The sequence below is a fragment of the Hippoglossus stenolepis genome, chromosome 22, assembly GCF_022539355.2.
Source record: "Hippoglossus stenolepis isolate QCI-W04-F060 chromosome 22, HSTE1.2, whole genome shotgun sequence".
In the NCBI taxonomy this organism is placed as follows: Eukaryota; Metazoa; Chordata; class Actinopteri; order Pleuronectiformes; family Pleuronectidae; genus Hippoglossus; species Hippoglossus stenolepis.
This window is the reverse complement of record NC_061504.1, coordinates 17,995,465-18,011,670: the sequence shown is the minus strand read 5'-3', so window position 1 is coordinate 18,011,670 and position 16,206 is coordinate 17,995,465. Positions and strand designations below refer to the sequence as shown.

Genomic DNA, 16,206 nt, shown 5'->3' with positions numbered 1-16,206 from the left:
TGAGTCATTGTTGTTGAGTCATTGTTGTTGAGTCATGCTTGGTAAGTGCTTCATAATGTAATATAATATAATATAATATAATATAATATAATATAATATAATATAATATAATATAATAAAGTTTTAATCAATGTATTTTTATCTTGCTGCAGCCGACGTGGTCGTACCGTACATTCGTAGATGTTCGAGTCCCGTCACGTTCACTAACACTAACTGCTGTGGCGAGCAGGAAGTGACCTCATCACTTTGCAGAGACAGTGGTCGTGAAGGATTTAATCTCCTAATGTTTCCTGTGACAACATGTGAAGACTCTGCAGAGTCACCTTGACCCAGATGTGCAGAGTCCACACACATCTGGATTCATGTTGCTGAGCCGCAGGAAGACGATTCTGTGTGTTTGTGTTTGTCCTCCACGTCAGCAGATATTTTACTGAGGGCTTTTATTCTGAAGGGCTGTGCAGCCTATAGAATAAAGGATTCAAGCTTCTTCTCCTTCTTCTTTTTTAACTGTGATGATTTTGTTGTTATTAAAATGAGATGCACCAACACAGCAGATGGTGGAATGGACCTTGACATTGGTTGCCAACTGAACGTAGACTGAACAAAGAAGAAGAAGAAGAAGAAGAAGAAGAAGAAGAAGAAGAAGAAGAAGAAGAACGGCCTTTAACGAACCTGAACGTGTCAGTGACTTCAATTAAGAATAAATGTCAGACTCTCTTCTCTCACTCGGAGATAACAGTGAAATCCTGATGCACAGAACCAATTATTCTCCAGAGATACGAGCGCCCTGACGCTGCGGCTGCAGCTTCACGACACGTCGGCAGTGACACATATCAAAGCTTCTTCCATCAGGAGATTACAAACATTACAACCACAGAGAAATGCACCACAGACACTTTCCTGGTCTTTGTGAGATCTGATGGGAAAGTCTTCCTGTGGATTCCCCAGAGTTTCAGCTCCCTGAAACATCAACCCACTTTCTGCTCGTTATCTCATCAGCAGCTCGAACCAACATGTCCGTCGGTCCTTCAGTCTTTGTGAGAAGACGACTCTTGTTTTCTTTGATCGTGCACAAATACAAAGTCTAATCCTCATTCTGCTTTTCAGCAGCTTTAAGAGGAAGTTGGTCAAATGGTAAATGAGGGTTAAGGTTAACGTCCACGTTCATACGTTTATATTAAAACTAACCGAGTGTTTAAATAATCTCCGTCCACACTGACACCTGAAAACACGTCCCACGACTTCATGCTGTGTGACACGGTGATAGACATGTAAATGTGTGTGTTGTTGTTTCAGAGGCGACGAGCTTCTGGGTCTCGTCAGCGACGACATGAAAGGTTTTTATCTTCAGACCATCAAGAGTTTGGACATTTTTCAATGACCCAGAAAAAAACCTCATCAATTATTCTGACAGTGAAAAACTTAAAATGTGGGAAACTCCTCCATAGACTGAAGGTATTTATGTTTTCAAAGTGCTGGTCGGTGACGGAGGCTCCGCTCGACTCTGTGGATCCCAGCGCTGCTGACGTGTCTCACGGAGCCAGACGCTGACGTCCGAAAACAACCGGAGCACCGGGTCACGTGTGGCGTCCAGCACGTCCTCGCTGTGTGAGGCGGTGACGGTTCACAGCCGCAGACATCAGGGCATCATGGGAAAGTTCGTTCTGTGAATCTGTTCTTCACAAACCACTGGTTCTTTGTTTACTTTCATCAGCTGAACATTTACTGATTAATACTTATCATCATCCACTGATAACTCAACACAATTTCCTGAGGAAGCATTTATACAACGTCATATAATCAGTGTCAGCAGCAGCACTGGATTACGTAACCAGATTATGTCTAGAAACTGATTATGACTATTTCTTCAAAAAATGTACATTTAAAAACATCAGTGCCACTTAAACGTGTTCAAAACCAGAACATGTGTTCTCGAAAAGACGGAACGTGTCTTTTAAAATGTCGTGTTTTCTTAAAGAAGTAATTTGGTTTCTGAAATGTTGTTTGCTTTTTGACCTGAGAGCAAACACAGAAATGAGATTCTTTCTTTTAGAGACTGAATCTCTGAACCTGCTCGTTCCCTGAACAGGAGTCTGATGTTTCCTTTACGCTTTGACTGTGACGTGAGAGGAGACCTCAGCCCAGACCTGAACGCTCGAGGCCTCGCCGCCGGTCCAACAGGAAACAGAAACCTGGAGCGAGAGAAGGACGATGAGCTGAATCCAGACGTTTGAAAGCCTCAGAGCTGATCAACATGTGGACGAGAGGAGGAGAAGGAGGCAGCGACTGTGAGTTACAGCAGGAAACAGGAAGCGACGCAGTGCCAGACAGAGGTCGACTGGTTTCAGGGACTGAATCATGACCAGCCAAACTCAGGGAGGAGTGGGGGCACGAGACGCTCATATTGAAAGTGGAAAAGTTGCATCATGCGATAATAAGGTTGTGTCCCTTCTCTGCCCCTGTGGCTGTTTAAAGAGCTCTGTGATTGGACGAGGAGGCGGAGCTGAGGATCTGGAACATCACAATATTTACATGAACAGAAAGTGACAAAGGAAACAAAGGGTTCATAAGAACAAGTGTTTTAATGATGACCTGGAATGTTACTTCACTACAGATGTGTTTGACTTCACTGTCGCTCATCATCTGTTGATACAGAGTTGAACTCCTGTTTATTGACTCTGAGCTGGAAACTCAAAGTGAAGAGATTCTCCTGAGGAAGAACCAACGTAAACTCTGGATTTCCTCCTTCAATAAACAACTTGGACTCATGTTGTCCTTCATGAGCCGGGTCCGAACAGTGACGTGATCAAATCAGAGGAGATCACAAACATCCTTCTTCTACACGTCCGGGTAGAGACTCTTCAGCAGCTGCTCTGGTTCCCAGTTAAACACCTCGTTCATTTTGAAACACTGGTAACTGTGGTTTGACGCCTCCTCACCTGTCCAGATGTTTACCTTCCTCTTCATGGAGGACGAGGCGTCACCACAACCTCTGGATGTTCTGCTCCTGTCTCCTGGTGCAGCGAGGACACTGGACTTTATCTGCTTCCTGTTGCTGTGGATCTTATTTTGCAAAGTGTCCGTGTGTGTTTTGGAATGTGTATATGAATAAAACACATTATTATAATGAGGGTGTGTACATGTGGTTATTAATATCAGGTCCAGTGTTAAAGTGTCATCGCCTCTGGAGCAGCAACATGTTGTTGAATGAAGGACTTTGTTCTTCTGTTGAACTGAGTCTGAAGTTCTCATAATATATTTAAAACAATACTTGTGGGGAACTAGTTTGTGAATCAGAAAACTTTCAGCTGAGTTTTGTTGCATCAAAAAGTCTCATTTCCATCAAAGTGAAGTTTCTCTGGTTTCTTGTTGAGTGAACACGAGCTTCTTCTTGTTTTTCCGGATCAGGTGAACTTTTCTTTCTCCTCTGCCTGACTCATATTTTCTGAATGACTCTCAGTGAGTCTCTGTTCGGGCTGAATCTGTTTTTTAGTTTTCATGTCATCATCTTTCTCTCTGCCTCGTGTTTCCATCGTCCCTCTGCGGCTCCCTCGGGTCATTCCATGGGAAAAGAAACTTTTCCTGCGGCCCTGGGAGAAATCCAGCTATTTTAGGAAAACACGTCACTGCTCTGAGCTGCAGCCCAGAAACTCTCCCTGGTTTCCATCCTGCAGCTTCTCTGCTCCCTCGACTTGTTGCACAGGCTTCACCTTCATGTCCCTGACACGTTGCTTTCAACTCCTGAGATCCAGCACGAACCTGTTGTTTCTCGTGCACATCGTGTATCTGACCCGGATCCTGTGAGTCGTGCACCACTTGTGGATCCGCTCAGGCTCGTGCGGGGCTGATGTGGAGACGTCAGAAAGGTTTGGTGTTGAAAAGGCTGCAGCGTGACACAAACAAGTGAGAGAGGCGACGGAGCCCGGAGCCACAGGTTCTCCTCTCACCGCGGATTCAATCAGACGATTCCTGCAGGAGATGCGAGATCCTTCTTCCACGTCTCCAAACGCGCATTTACGCGTTGAAACTGCAGGTCCACATCCGCATGTGTCCCCGTCCACAGCCGCACATGTGATAACCTTGAGGCTGTGCCACGCGGGGGACAACACGCTCATTACGCACGACGCGTCTCTGTCTCCAAACCGCGGATATCGTGTCTCAAATGGATTCATCGTGTTGTGAAGGCTCGCTGCTGAATATCTGGACCGGATTCATGTTGAGCATATGTGCGTGCGTGTGTGTTTTTGTTCCCCCCCCTCAGTGAGAGAGCGTGCACACACACGTCAGCTCGGGGAGGGCAAAGCCTGCTTAAAATGCAGTGAATGTGACAGCGGAGTCCAGACGACAGCAGCGTGTGCACGGAAAGGTGAGCGTGAAAAGTGCGGGTGGGGGGGCACGAACATGTCAGAGGAACCGGTCCACCCGCGGACGTGACGCCGGCACCGGGAGGACACAGAGGGGGACGCGCGGAGACGCTCGCCTGGTTCCCAGAGACGCGCGGAGGAGCCGGACCGCGGCGCGGGGAGCGGCGCCCCGGGGGGCGGGGGGAAGATGACAGTGGTGCCCGGGGAGAACCTGGATGAGACTGTGGCTCTGGCCGCGCTGTCCGCCCAGGACGTGTACGACCCGGAGCGGGGCGACAACCAGGACTGCTGCGAGCGCGTGGTCATCAACATCTCCGGGCTGCGCTTCGAGACGCAGCTGAAGACGCTCGCCCAGTTCCCGTGCACGCTCCTGGGGGACCCGCGCAGGAGGATGCGCTTCTTCGACCCGCTGAGGAACGAGTACTTCTTCGACCGGAACCGACCCAGCTTCGATGCCATCCTCTACTACTACCAGTCCGGGGGCCGGCTGCGCAGACCCGTCAACGTGCCCGTGGACATCTTCATGGAGGAGATTAAATTTTACGAACTTGGGGAAGAGGTGATCGAGAATTTCAAGGAGGACGAGGGCTTCATCAAGGAGGAGGAGCGCCCGCTGCCGGAGAACGAGTTCCAGCGGCAGGTGTGGCTCCTGTTCGAGTACCCGGAGAGCTCCGGACCCGCCCGGGGCATCGCCATCGTGTCCGTGCTCGTGATCCTCATCTCCATCGTGATCTTCTGCCTGGAGACTTTACCGGAGTTCCGAGAGGAGGCGCGGGCGCTGGACGAGCACCTGCTGGTGAACGGAACCGCGCGCGTAAAGAAGCCAAACCCGTTCACGGACCCGTTCTTCATCGTGGAGACTCTCTGCATCATCTGGTTCTCGTTCGAGCTGCTCGTCCGGTTCCTGGCGTGCCCGAGCAAACCCGCGTTCTTCAAGAACATCATGAACACCATCGACATCGTGGCCATCATGCCCTACTTCATCACCCTGGGGCTGGAGCTGGCCGAGCACCAGGGCAACGGGCAGCAGGCCATGTCCCTGGCCATCCTGAGGGTCATCCGCCTGGTGCGGGTCTTCAGGATCTTCAAGCTCTCCAGACACTCCAAGGGGCTCCAGATCCTGGGGCAGACCCTGAAGGCCAGCATGCGGGAGCTGGGCCTGCTCATCTTCTTCCTCTTCATCGGGGTCATCCTCTTCTCCAGCGCCGTGTACTTCGCGGAGACCGACGACCCGGAGTCGGGGTTCAGCAGCATCCCGGACGCCTTCTGGTGGGCGGTGGTGTCCATGACCACGGTGGGCTACGGGGACATGTGTCCGGTCACCATCGGGGGGAAGATCGTGGGCTCCCTGTGCGCCATCGCCGGTGTGCTCACCATCGCGCTGCCGGTGCCGGTCATCGTGTCCAACTTCAACTACTTCTACCACCGGGAGACGGAGCACGAGGAGCAGCTGCAGTACACGCACGTCACGTGCGGGCAGCAGCAGCCGCGCTTCGGGGAGTTCAAGAGGAGCGACAGCAAACCGTCCCTGTGCAAGTCCGACTACCGGGGCAGCGAGGACGCGGACTCCATCAAACACACCAACTGCAGCCCGCACAAGGCGTGCACCGGGAAGCTCACCGACGTGTGACCGAGCCCACAGCACGCGCCACCGGGGCGCGCAGAGGGAGCCTGTCCGTGCCATCACCAACACCCGTGCGCTCTGGTCCCGCTCCTTCCTTCTGCCAGCAGGGAACCGGAACCCCGCTCCTCCACGCGGACCCGCCACGTGCAGCACTTTGTCTTTTCTCTTAGTAATTCAGTCTCTGGACCCTCGAGATGAGGTTTAAAGTTTACACTTGATTTCCTGTCGCTCTGCAGCTGAGACGCATGAGGACCAACTCCATCCGGAGCTACAGGCTGACACACGCACACGCACATGCACACCTGTTAATTCGGCCTCATGTACTTTCCAGTCCGGCTCAGAGGCGGATCAGACGGAACCGGTTCTCCTGTGACTCCATGTTTGGGTTCGAATCAGGCTTCTGCACAAAGAGCCTGCGAGACAACAACAGGGCCACATGCACTGTGTTGTTGACGTGCACGCTGTTGTTAACGACGCACTCTGTTGTTGACGTGCACGTGCGCAGGCTTCAGGAGGTTAAACCTGTTTGTTATGAAAACCAGGCGCAGCTTCTCCAATCCAGGAGCGCCCCCTCGTGGAGGAGAACAGACCCTGCATCCTCTTCTGGCGGATGCAGTTTCTATAGCAACCTCCCAGACGGGTCTGTATCGTCTGCCACGGGAGCGAGAGGACGCAGGATGGAAGAGCCAGGGAACCTCCATGTTGTGGAAGCCTCCATGTTGTTTGAGGAGCGAGACGTCGTTTCCACCGTCGACTGAAAACCGTCAAATGTCATATTCACAAACAGTCGACGTGTTGAAGCTGCAGTTTATTCACTCGGAGAATATGAATCATACACACGATCCACGCTGAGCTGCAGATATTAGAATCATCTGTGTTTTAGGATTTAAATAGATACAAAAATAATGATAATCACAGATCACAGAGATCAAACTGAGGTTTTTAATTCCTGTGTTTTTAGTAGAAAAAAACAAACAGGATTCAAATATAAGAAAAATAAAATCCTGTGATTCAGGATCTGAGGATCTGAACTAATATGAACTGTACAGACGTTGATGTGAGAAAAACAAACACTGAGCTCATTCAGATGTTTACATGAAGTATTTATTTAAATTCAAACGCAGTGAAAAAGCAACACAACTTTGATATTTAGCTTCATAACCATGAAAACTCTATATATCCATATATATGTATGTGTATAGAAGAAAAATAAGGACAAACTTAATTCTTTAATCTGTTAAAATGAAATTGACTTTGTGATTAAACTATTCAGCCTCTGATGTTGAAAATATTAAATAATAAATAAAGAATCACATCCACATAAAATTCAAATTGATGTTTTCAAAGTTCATATTTCAGAGCGATTTTTTAAATTTCCAGTTCAATGTTAAATTTTTAGTTATAAAATTCATGTTGATTCCATAGACAAAAAAAATACTGACAATCACAACTGATCAAATCAGCTCATGTGTCAGTTACACTCTTATCTTTTTATTCGATTAATTAAAAACACTCAAAAATCACAAACTTAATTTTCTGCCTCAATCAACCAAGAGTTCATTTCTTCAGGATTTAATTTACTGAAAACACACAAACAACCAACAGGTCACATGTCGTCTGGGAGGTTTCCTCATCCGGACACATCTGGACACATCTGGACTCCAGAGACAAATCACTCAACCAAACCTGCTGATAAAAAAAATGGAATTTTTGAAAATGAACTGACGGAATAAAAACAACAGACGTTTTTCCACTGTGAAGGTCACATGGTCACATGGTCACATGGTCACATGTTCCTGTTTGGATTATTATCTGATGGACGACAGACGACGACTCGTCCAAACTGAGGTGAGTCACAACAAAAGGTTTATCAACATGTTGTGTTGATGTTTGTATGAATTCATATTTCATCTTTTTCCTCAGTTACTCACATTTCATTTATTTTATTGTCTAGACTCGTGGGGGACGTGTCCAGATGTTCGTTCACTCATTTCAAACAGGCCTGATGTTGCTCTGGAGCAGTACCACTGCGGGCCTGCAGATGGCAGCAGCTGCATGACATCTGGTTTTAGACAAGGAGGACGAAGAAGGATGATGTACAAGTTTTATTATCGGTCACAAATTAACTTTAAGAAAGTTTGTATATAAAATAAAAACACAGGTATTTTTTATAGTAGCCTGTGAGGGAGGAGCCTAAAAGTGATTGTGCATCTTTTAGGTGAGGATCTAAAGGTTGTGTGTGTGCAGGTTGTGTGTGTGCAGGTTGTGTGTGCGCACGTTGTGTGTGTGTGCAGGTTGTGTGTGTGCAGGTTGTGTGTGCGCACGTTGTGTGTGTGCAGGGTGTGTGTGTGCAGGTTGTGTGTGTGCAGGTTGTGTGTGTGCACGTTGTGTGTGTGCAGGTTGTGTGTGTGCAGGTTGTGTGTTTGCAGAGTGTGTGTGCGCAGGGTGTGTGTGCAGGTTGTGTGTGTGCAGGTTGTGTGTGTGCATGTTGTGTGTGTGCAGGGTGTGTGTGTGCAGGTTGTGTGTGTGCATGTCGTGTGTGTGCATGTTGTGTGTGTGCAGGTTGTGTGTGTGCAGGGTGTGTGTGTGCAGGTTGTGTGTGTGCACGTTGTGTGTGCACGTTGTGTGTGTGCAGGTTGTGTGTGTGCATGTTGTGTGTGTGCACGTTGTGTGTGTGCAGGTTGTGTGTGTGCATGTTGTGTGTGTGCAGGGTGTGTGTGCAGGGTGTGGGTGTGTGCAGGGTGTGTGTGTGCAGGTTGTGTGTGTGCAGGGTGTGTGTGTGCAGGGTGTGGGTGTGTGCAGGTTGTGTGTTTGCAGGTCGTGTGTGCAGGGTGTGTGTGCACGTTGTGTGTGTGCAGGTTGTGTGTTTGCAGGTTGTGTGTGTGCAGGTTGTGTGTTTGCAGCTTGTGTGTGTGCAGGTTGTGTGTGTGCACGTTGTGTGTGTGCAGGTTGTGTGTGTGCACGTGAACAGGTTGAAGGAACGAACAATGAGACGCAGACAAAACTGATCAGAGTCAAACAGGAAGTAGAGAAAGCCGTAAAATGACATTATACACAACAGGTAAGAGATTTCAAAATAAAACAGGAAGCAGTTACAACACAATCGTTATAAGTAACATAAACAATCATGAAGGGAACCACCGGCTCCTCGTCCTACATGTTACTGTGACATAACAGAGAGCAGGAGACATGACGGCGTCCCTGACCGTGTCCCCCCCCACATGTCCTCTCTGAACACGTGGGGACGCAGGTCGAGGTCAACATGTTTCACTCTGACAGCTGTTGTTAGCGTCTTTGTCAGCGATGAGAGAATCTGTCCGGCAGCTTCGAGTGGACCAAGAGCATGTGTCTCCACACACTGTGCAACCTGTGTGTGTCTGTGTGTGTGTGTGTGTGTGTGTGTGTGTGTGTGTGTGTGTGTTGTGTGTCCATGTCTGTGTGTCCATGTGTCCATGTGTCTGTCCACCAGCTCCATGTGACGTGCTCCCCCAGGTCAGAGGTCACACTTATTTAAAGACTCTTATGTCACTTACACTTGATGAATCCCAGAAAACCTTGAGCAGCAAAACATGAAACCATCAGCTGCTGCTGAGCGCGGGTCGCCATGGTGACGGGATCACAACACCCACATGACATCATCCTGAAGTGATTCAGACACGAGGGAGTTTCAAGTGTAAAGTCTGGTTCTGTTCTTATGTCTCTTTAATAAGTTTGTAACTGTTGATTCTCATTATTTAAAACTTTGATTAAACCAACTTTATTCATGTACACACATATTTACTCTCATGGTTGTTGTCGTTGTCGTTGTCGTCGTCGTCGTCGTTGTTGTTGTTGTTGTTGTTGTTGTACAGTATCAATCAAGATACAATAAACAGGAAGTGACGGCCGCTGGTTGGTCGTGTCCTTGGCTGCAGCTTCCTCAGCGTGTGACTGTGGTGATGAAGATGGCCTGGAGTGTGTGTGTGTGTGTGTGTGTGTGTGTGTGTGTGTGTGTGTGTGTGTGTGTGTGTGTGTGTGTGTGTGTGTGTGTGTGTGTGTGTGTCTGTGTGTGTAGAGTCCAGTTGTGTCCTTTATGTCCACACTGTGAATGTTGTAACCTGCTTCTAGAACCTTGAAGTATCAGATTCTCACATCAGTTTTCCTCACACACACGTTTATGAGCTCGTATGGAGTCAGAGTCAGAATGTGGTTCCAGAGGAACTGACTCAGAGTCACAGCTTCAACACAACCAGCTGAAGAGTGAAGCTGAACTGAGATCAGTTCAAAAGACTCAGACGTTATTAAAAACCAGAGTTTATCTCCAATATTCAGCAGGAAACTGTTAAAACATGAAGAATCCTGAACCACAACAGAATGAATCACCGTGTGTGTGTCAGCAGGGGGCGCTGTTGATCAGTAACAGTTATAGTGATGTTTTAATAAACATTAAATGACAGTAAATCTTTAAAATGCATAAACACACGTGTTATGCTGGGGGATAATTTTCATATCAGTCGATTACTTATTAATAATTGATTAATGTCACCTCATTATTTATTAAAAAACAAGTTGAGCCAAAGTGATTTTCAATCATAGAAAAGGAAACAACAGATAAAAACAAAACACAGTAAAATACCTTCTGAATAACACTGATCTTCTTTTTTGTTTCCAGGTGAAGAACGTCCTCCACTTTGTCTTCACGTCTCGAGTTCCTCACCTCTGCTTCTGTCCCTCCTCCTCTTCTTCATCTTCATCTTTCTTCCACTGACGGACGTGAATTCAAACAACGCACTCATAGGAAACACGCAGCTGTGAGACGCCTTCCGACAAGAGGACCTCCTGACTGGTCTTTGCACAGAGCGACGTTAGGACTCTGAGGTACAACGAGCGTTACTTGAATCATCGTGTGTTTACAACACGGAGTCGTCCACATGTTCCAGATGTTTCACTGAGAAACTGTCTGTTGCATATCGTGTTCAAACCACGACTTGTTACTGCATGTCTGGAAAGTAACGCACGGAAACAGAGGGAAACAAGTTGGACTCTGTGTCGACGGCTCAACCCAACAACACTGATCTGAAATATGGGAACAACAACAACAACAACAACAACAACAACAACAACAACAACAACAACAACATCGACATCAACTCATCGATATCAAGTTTACTCAAATAATTCTGTTCGACCACTGGGGTGAGTTTCTAAATCTATATTTTTAAAGTATCATACTGTTATTTTTTTATATTGAGAGAAATCGGTTAACTTGTGAATTATTTAGTACATTTTTGCAGAAGCATTAAAAAAATGTTTTCGCTTCAGTAAAAACAAACGAGCTCAGATGAAAACACGTGTTTTTCCTGATGAAACCGACGAATGTGCTGGAGAACAGGAAAGAAGCAGCTGGAATGAAATTCATCGCAGACACCGACACTTTGTTTGATAATTCTGAATGTTTCTGATTGTGTGTTTTCTTTTCTTTTTTTATCAGAATGCTGTAAAATCTGTTAAATCAATATCATCTACCTCAGTGTTTGCTCATTATCGACAGAAGCTTTAATGACGTCATCTGAACACAGTCGTCAGACCTGGGGTTTTAATGTCTCTGTGATTTTCTGGTGCAACTAAATCAAGTCGAATAATCGATAAACTGCCATTTAGTAACTTAGAAAATGAAAATGTATGATCATCAAATTAACTGGGTTGTATAAACTTGGGTTTTATATTTTATTTGCACATTTTATTAACTTATTTTTAATAAGTCAGTGTGATTGAATGTCAGTGATATTGAATTAAAAGGCAATAATGTATTTCAGATGGTTTCCTGCCATCGAACCAAGGAGGCGGAGTCAGTTCCTCACAAACTTAAGAAGATTTATTCTTTAATGAAACATAAAGTCGACCGATGGTGTAGATTCAGTTTTAAGGTTTTTCACTTTACTCAGAAGAACACGTTGGAAGGTGATGATGGTTTGTGTATCAGACACAAAGTTCAGACAATTAAAGGAAAAGTTTCACATTTTGGGAAATCACTTCAAATATCCAGGTTGTGTTTAACTTGTATCTGAACACAACCTTCTCCCAAAGTGTTGAACTTTGTTCTGAATCATCATGAAACATTAGTTCGTCCTCTCTTTGGTCCTCAGTGATAATAAGTGGAGGTTTGACGGAGGCAGTGATGAGCTGTCGCTGGACGTGAGCTGCTCGTTGTTCTGCATACTGTGTGTGCATTAATTATAATATCAATAATAATGAAAGACTTCCACAAATCCACCTACGCTCAGTTTCCATCACATCTTATTTTCATGCATCATCATCAGACCTTTTCACCAAACTCTCTCATTTCATGCAGAGACGAGACAAAGCAATAGAGCGAGAGCTTCCTGAGCTTCGGAGCTGAAGCTGCTTCCTGGTTTTCATTTCCACCTTTTGATTATTGCCATGTTTATTTTGACAATCCTCAATTGTGATCTATTTTTGATAAAATAAAACTTCAATCCTGATCAGTTTGGATCTTCATGTGTTTCAGACGACTGCACATGATGAGTCCTGTTCTGTTGTTGTGTGTTTTCATCGACATTCCCATCTGTGTGTGTGTGTGTGTGTGTGTGTGTGTGTGTGTGTGTGTGTGTGTGTGTGTGTGTGTGTGTGTGTGTGTGTGTGTGTGTGTGTGTTTCCTTCATCCATCCTCAGTGAATTTAAGGAGGTTTTAAAGTTTCCTTTTCTTTTTGACTCCAAATACAATCTGTTCATGGTTTGATAAACTTTCAGGTGAGTTCAGTAAGGAAACTGTTTTCATGGGAACAATAAGATTTATGGTACTGAATCTAATATTTAAATATAATTAAACTACAAATGAAGTAATAATAAGTTGAGAGGATCTTGATGAGGAGATTAAACGACACGGTGGTTTTCATGTACATTCTTCAAGGTACGATTGTAGAGCTGCAACAAACAGAATCGTTTGGAAAGAAACAACCATCCACGTCTTTGAGGTTTAATTCATTCATTGATTTAATTCATCGTCTTCATCTTTAAGGCAGAAGCCCAGAAGCAGCTGCTACAAGGTCCAACATGGATTCTGTGTGTGACTTTCAATTTGTCTCAATGAGCAGCCACATAAAAACACTTAGATATTTTCCAATATACAATCCTGAGAATATCTAGATTAACAAAGATATTGAGATGAACTTGTTGATCTCGAGTTTCCAGCAGCTTGAAACCAACGTTTGACCAGAATGAGGCACAAAAGAATGACAGAGGTAAAAGTCAATATAAAAGAACCAGAGGAAATCTTCTTTCTCTTCATGATATCATCATTTCAGACAACAAAGCATAAAAGACGACAGAGAGAATCAATGTTTGAATGTTTGTCCTCTTTTATATTTCTGTTCTTTACTTCTGAACCAAACTTACAGACGTGCATCTCTTCATAAAACTATTGTGTGACATGTTGGAGAAGAGACTCATCATGTGAGGTGAAGCTGCAGAAAGAAAACCAGCAGAAGTCACCAGAGACATTCAGTTATTCATTAATAAGCAATAATGCATGAAAAATACAGCATCATCAGCAAATGTGACGTGTTGAGTTGTTTGTGCATAAAAAAGTTCACTGTGCCTTAAACATGACGTGATCAGTGAATAACCTGCGTGACGCACCGGAGCGTGGAACAGGAACATGTGTGTTTACTGTGTGTTAGAACTGTGAGCTTAGAAATAGTGTCGTACTTTAACGTGTTGAACGTTTCGTCTTCCTGCTCAAAGTCTGGAAGAGAAAAGAAAACCTCCGACTGTTCTACGGAAGCTCAGAGAGGCCGAGCTCACAGTCTAATCTTCTTCTGTTGCTACATCGCTGTTTAATCTTCAGGTGAATTTACTTTTGTAAAATAACACGTAAAGTTTAATCAGACTTTCCAGTATCAGTATTTTGTGTTGATAAGTATTAATACACTTAAAAACACCCTGAAACAAAGTGACTCTATGATCTTGATGAAACTGTTTCCTCAGGATTATTAAGTTGTGATATTGGGATCGAGCTCCTGAAATCTGGTCCTTCTGGGCTTCCGTAGGTCGGAGTAAAGAACCCCCCCCCCCTGCCGGTTTCACTGTCATTTAACGATTCATCGCATTTTCATATTCTTTTTAAATCGGTCTCATTATTTAACAGTTGTTAAATAACGGCCGATTATTCTTTTTAACAATATCTAAATATAAGTAAACGTATATTTGCATAAAAGTACAATTCATCTTCTTCTCTCTCGCTAAAATAAAAATGAAAACGTGAAAAAATTGTTGAAACCTGAGTAAGAATTGAAACATGAGATGAAAATCAAAGCTCTGGGAAGAGGAAATTCTCCGACTGGATGTTAAAGAGGTAGAAAGTATCGACGTCAGTGTGTTGAACCAAAACAAACTCAATCATGTTATTTGAATAAAGTCGGACTCAGAAGAAACAAGGTCGACTTCATAAAGACTCTTATTGTGAAACAGCTGCAGTTTGTCCCGTGTGTTCGATTCCGTGTTCGTCTTCCTGCTTCTGTCCTGAAAACAGCTGATACAACGAAATAACTTTACGTCTGTGAAACCTCAGCTCGTGTTGAAAATCTCAAATGATAGATTTTATTTTTGGTAACTTGTCATATCTGTGTGTGTCGCTGTATGATGCGTGTAAAGTTAAATAATAAAGTAATATATATATGTGTGTGTGTTTGGTTTGGGATCGTACAAACTGTTTCTGCACAACATTCTGCAAACCGGTTGTGTTTCATGAGGCCTTTTCTTTCTCTGTGACGTCCTGCAATGTTGTAAATGATTTGTATCATATGACATAATGTATATAAAGTTAACGAGGCTTTATGTTTCTACATTTATGATTAATAAATAAATGATCTGTGCTCAAACATAGAACTTTGTGTCTGACCCCTAGTGGCCGGAGGCGTCATGTGTCCTAATGAACAGCTGAAGGGAATTTAACATCTGGTAAAGATGTTAAATTCTTATTGGTCAAAGGTCAAAGGTCAAGGTCACTGTGACCTCACAAACATGTCGTTACCTTGAGAACGTCTCCAGAGAATCCTTCCAAATATTCACTTGGACTCACAGATGCACTGATTAGATGTCAAAGGTCAACGTTAGCTTAGCTTAGCTTAGCTTAGCTTAGCTTAGCACACATTCTATCAACAGAAGGAAAGAGTGAACCTCGGTAAAAACAGACAAGATGTGAATTTGAGTTGTTTTAACATCTCCAGTAAAGTTTCATCACAGATTCCCACAATGCATTGTGTTAACTTGCAGCTCTGCAGCATCAGCGTCCGTCTGAGAGACGAGAGCTGTCGTCCTTTGTCTCTGAAACTCAGCTGCACTGCTCATTCATTATTGAGCCGGTTTCACTTGTCCTCTCGTGAGGGGACAATAACAGGAAGATACAGCAGGTCTGAGAGGACCAATCACTGTGTCTATGAGGACAATGTGAGGACAATGTGAGGACAGTGTGAGGACACTGTGAGGACAATGTGAGGACAATGTGAGGACAGTGTGAGGACTCTGTGAGGACAATGTGAGGACAGTGTGAGGACAGTGTGAGGACAATGTGAGGACAATGTGAGGACAGTGTGAGGACGCTGTGAGGACACTGTGAGGACGCTGTGAGGACACTCTGGGGACAATGTGAGGACACTGTCCTCCTGGTGACCTGCAGGAATCACTGCACAGGGCAGAGCAGTGAACCACGGTTATTAAGGTGGAAACCTATGTTCTTCTTTAAGGTGGAATTTTCTGCACTGTTAACTTTTCATTAAGGAGGGTGAGGCCGGGGGGGGCCTCACCCTCACCCTATATACAGCCTCTGTCTCTATATACAGCCTCTGTCTTTATATACAGCCTCTGTCTCTATATACAGCCTCTGTCTCTATATACAGCCTCTGTCTTTATATACAGCCTCTGTCTCTATATACAGTCTCTGTCTTTATATACAGTCACTGTCTCTATATACAGCCTCTGTCTCTATATACAGCCTCTGTCTCTATATACAGCCTCTGTCTTTATATACAGCCTCTGTCTCTATATACAGCCTCTGTCTCTATATACAGCCTCTGTCTCTATATACAGCCTCTGTCTTTATATACAGCCTCTGTCTCTATATACAGCCTCTGTCTTTATATACAGCCTCTGTCTTTATATACAGCCTCTGTCTCTATATACAGCCTCTGTCTCTATATACAGCCTCTGTCTTTATATACA

General features: G+C 44.9%; 1 protein-coding gene across 2 annotated transcripts; it reads left to right on the top strand.

Moving 5' to 3' along the window:
- The first annotated feature begins 3,413 nt into the window (after positions 1-3,413).
- Positions 3,414-12,470, top strand: LOC118101771 (shaker-related potassium channel tsha2). Of its 2 annotated transcripts, XM_035147753.2 has the most exons (3): positions 3,414-7,836; positions 10,640-11,163; positions 11,290-12,470. In XM_035147753.2, the coding sequence occupies exon 1, from the start codon at positions 4,552-4,554 to the stop codon at positions 5,992-5,994; it is 1,443 nt and encodes a 480-aa protein (XP_035003644.1). In that variant the 5' UTR covers positions 3,414-4,551; the 3' UTR covers positions 5,995-7,836; positions 10,640-11,163; positions 11,290-12,470. The 2 variants fall into 2 exon arrangements, with proteins under 2 accessions (XP_035003644.1, XP_035003643.1); XM_035147752.2 differs by having other exon boundaries at positions 10,640-12,470.
- The last annotated feature ends 3,736 nt before the right edge of the window (positions 12,471-16,206 follow it).

Bases quoted from the DNA above. Each gene is read 5' to 3' on its own strand.
- LOC118101771 (XM_035147753.2), top strand. From the start codon at position 4,552: ATGACAGTGGTGCCCGGGGAGAACCTGGATGAGACTGTGGCTCTGGCC.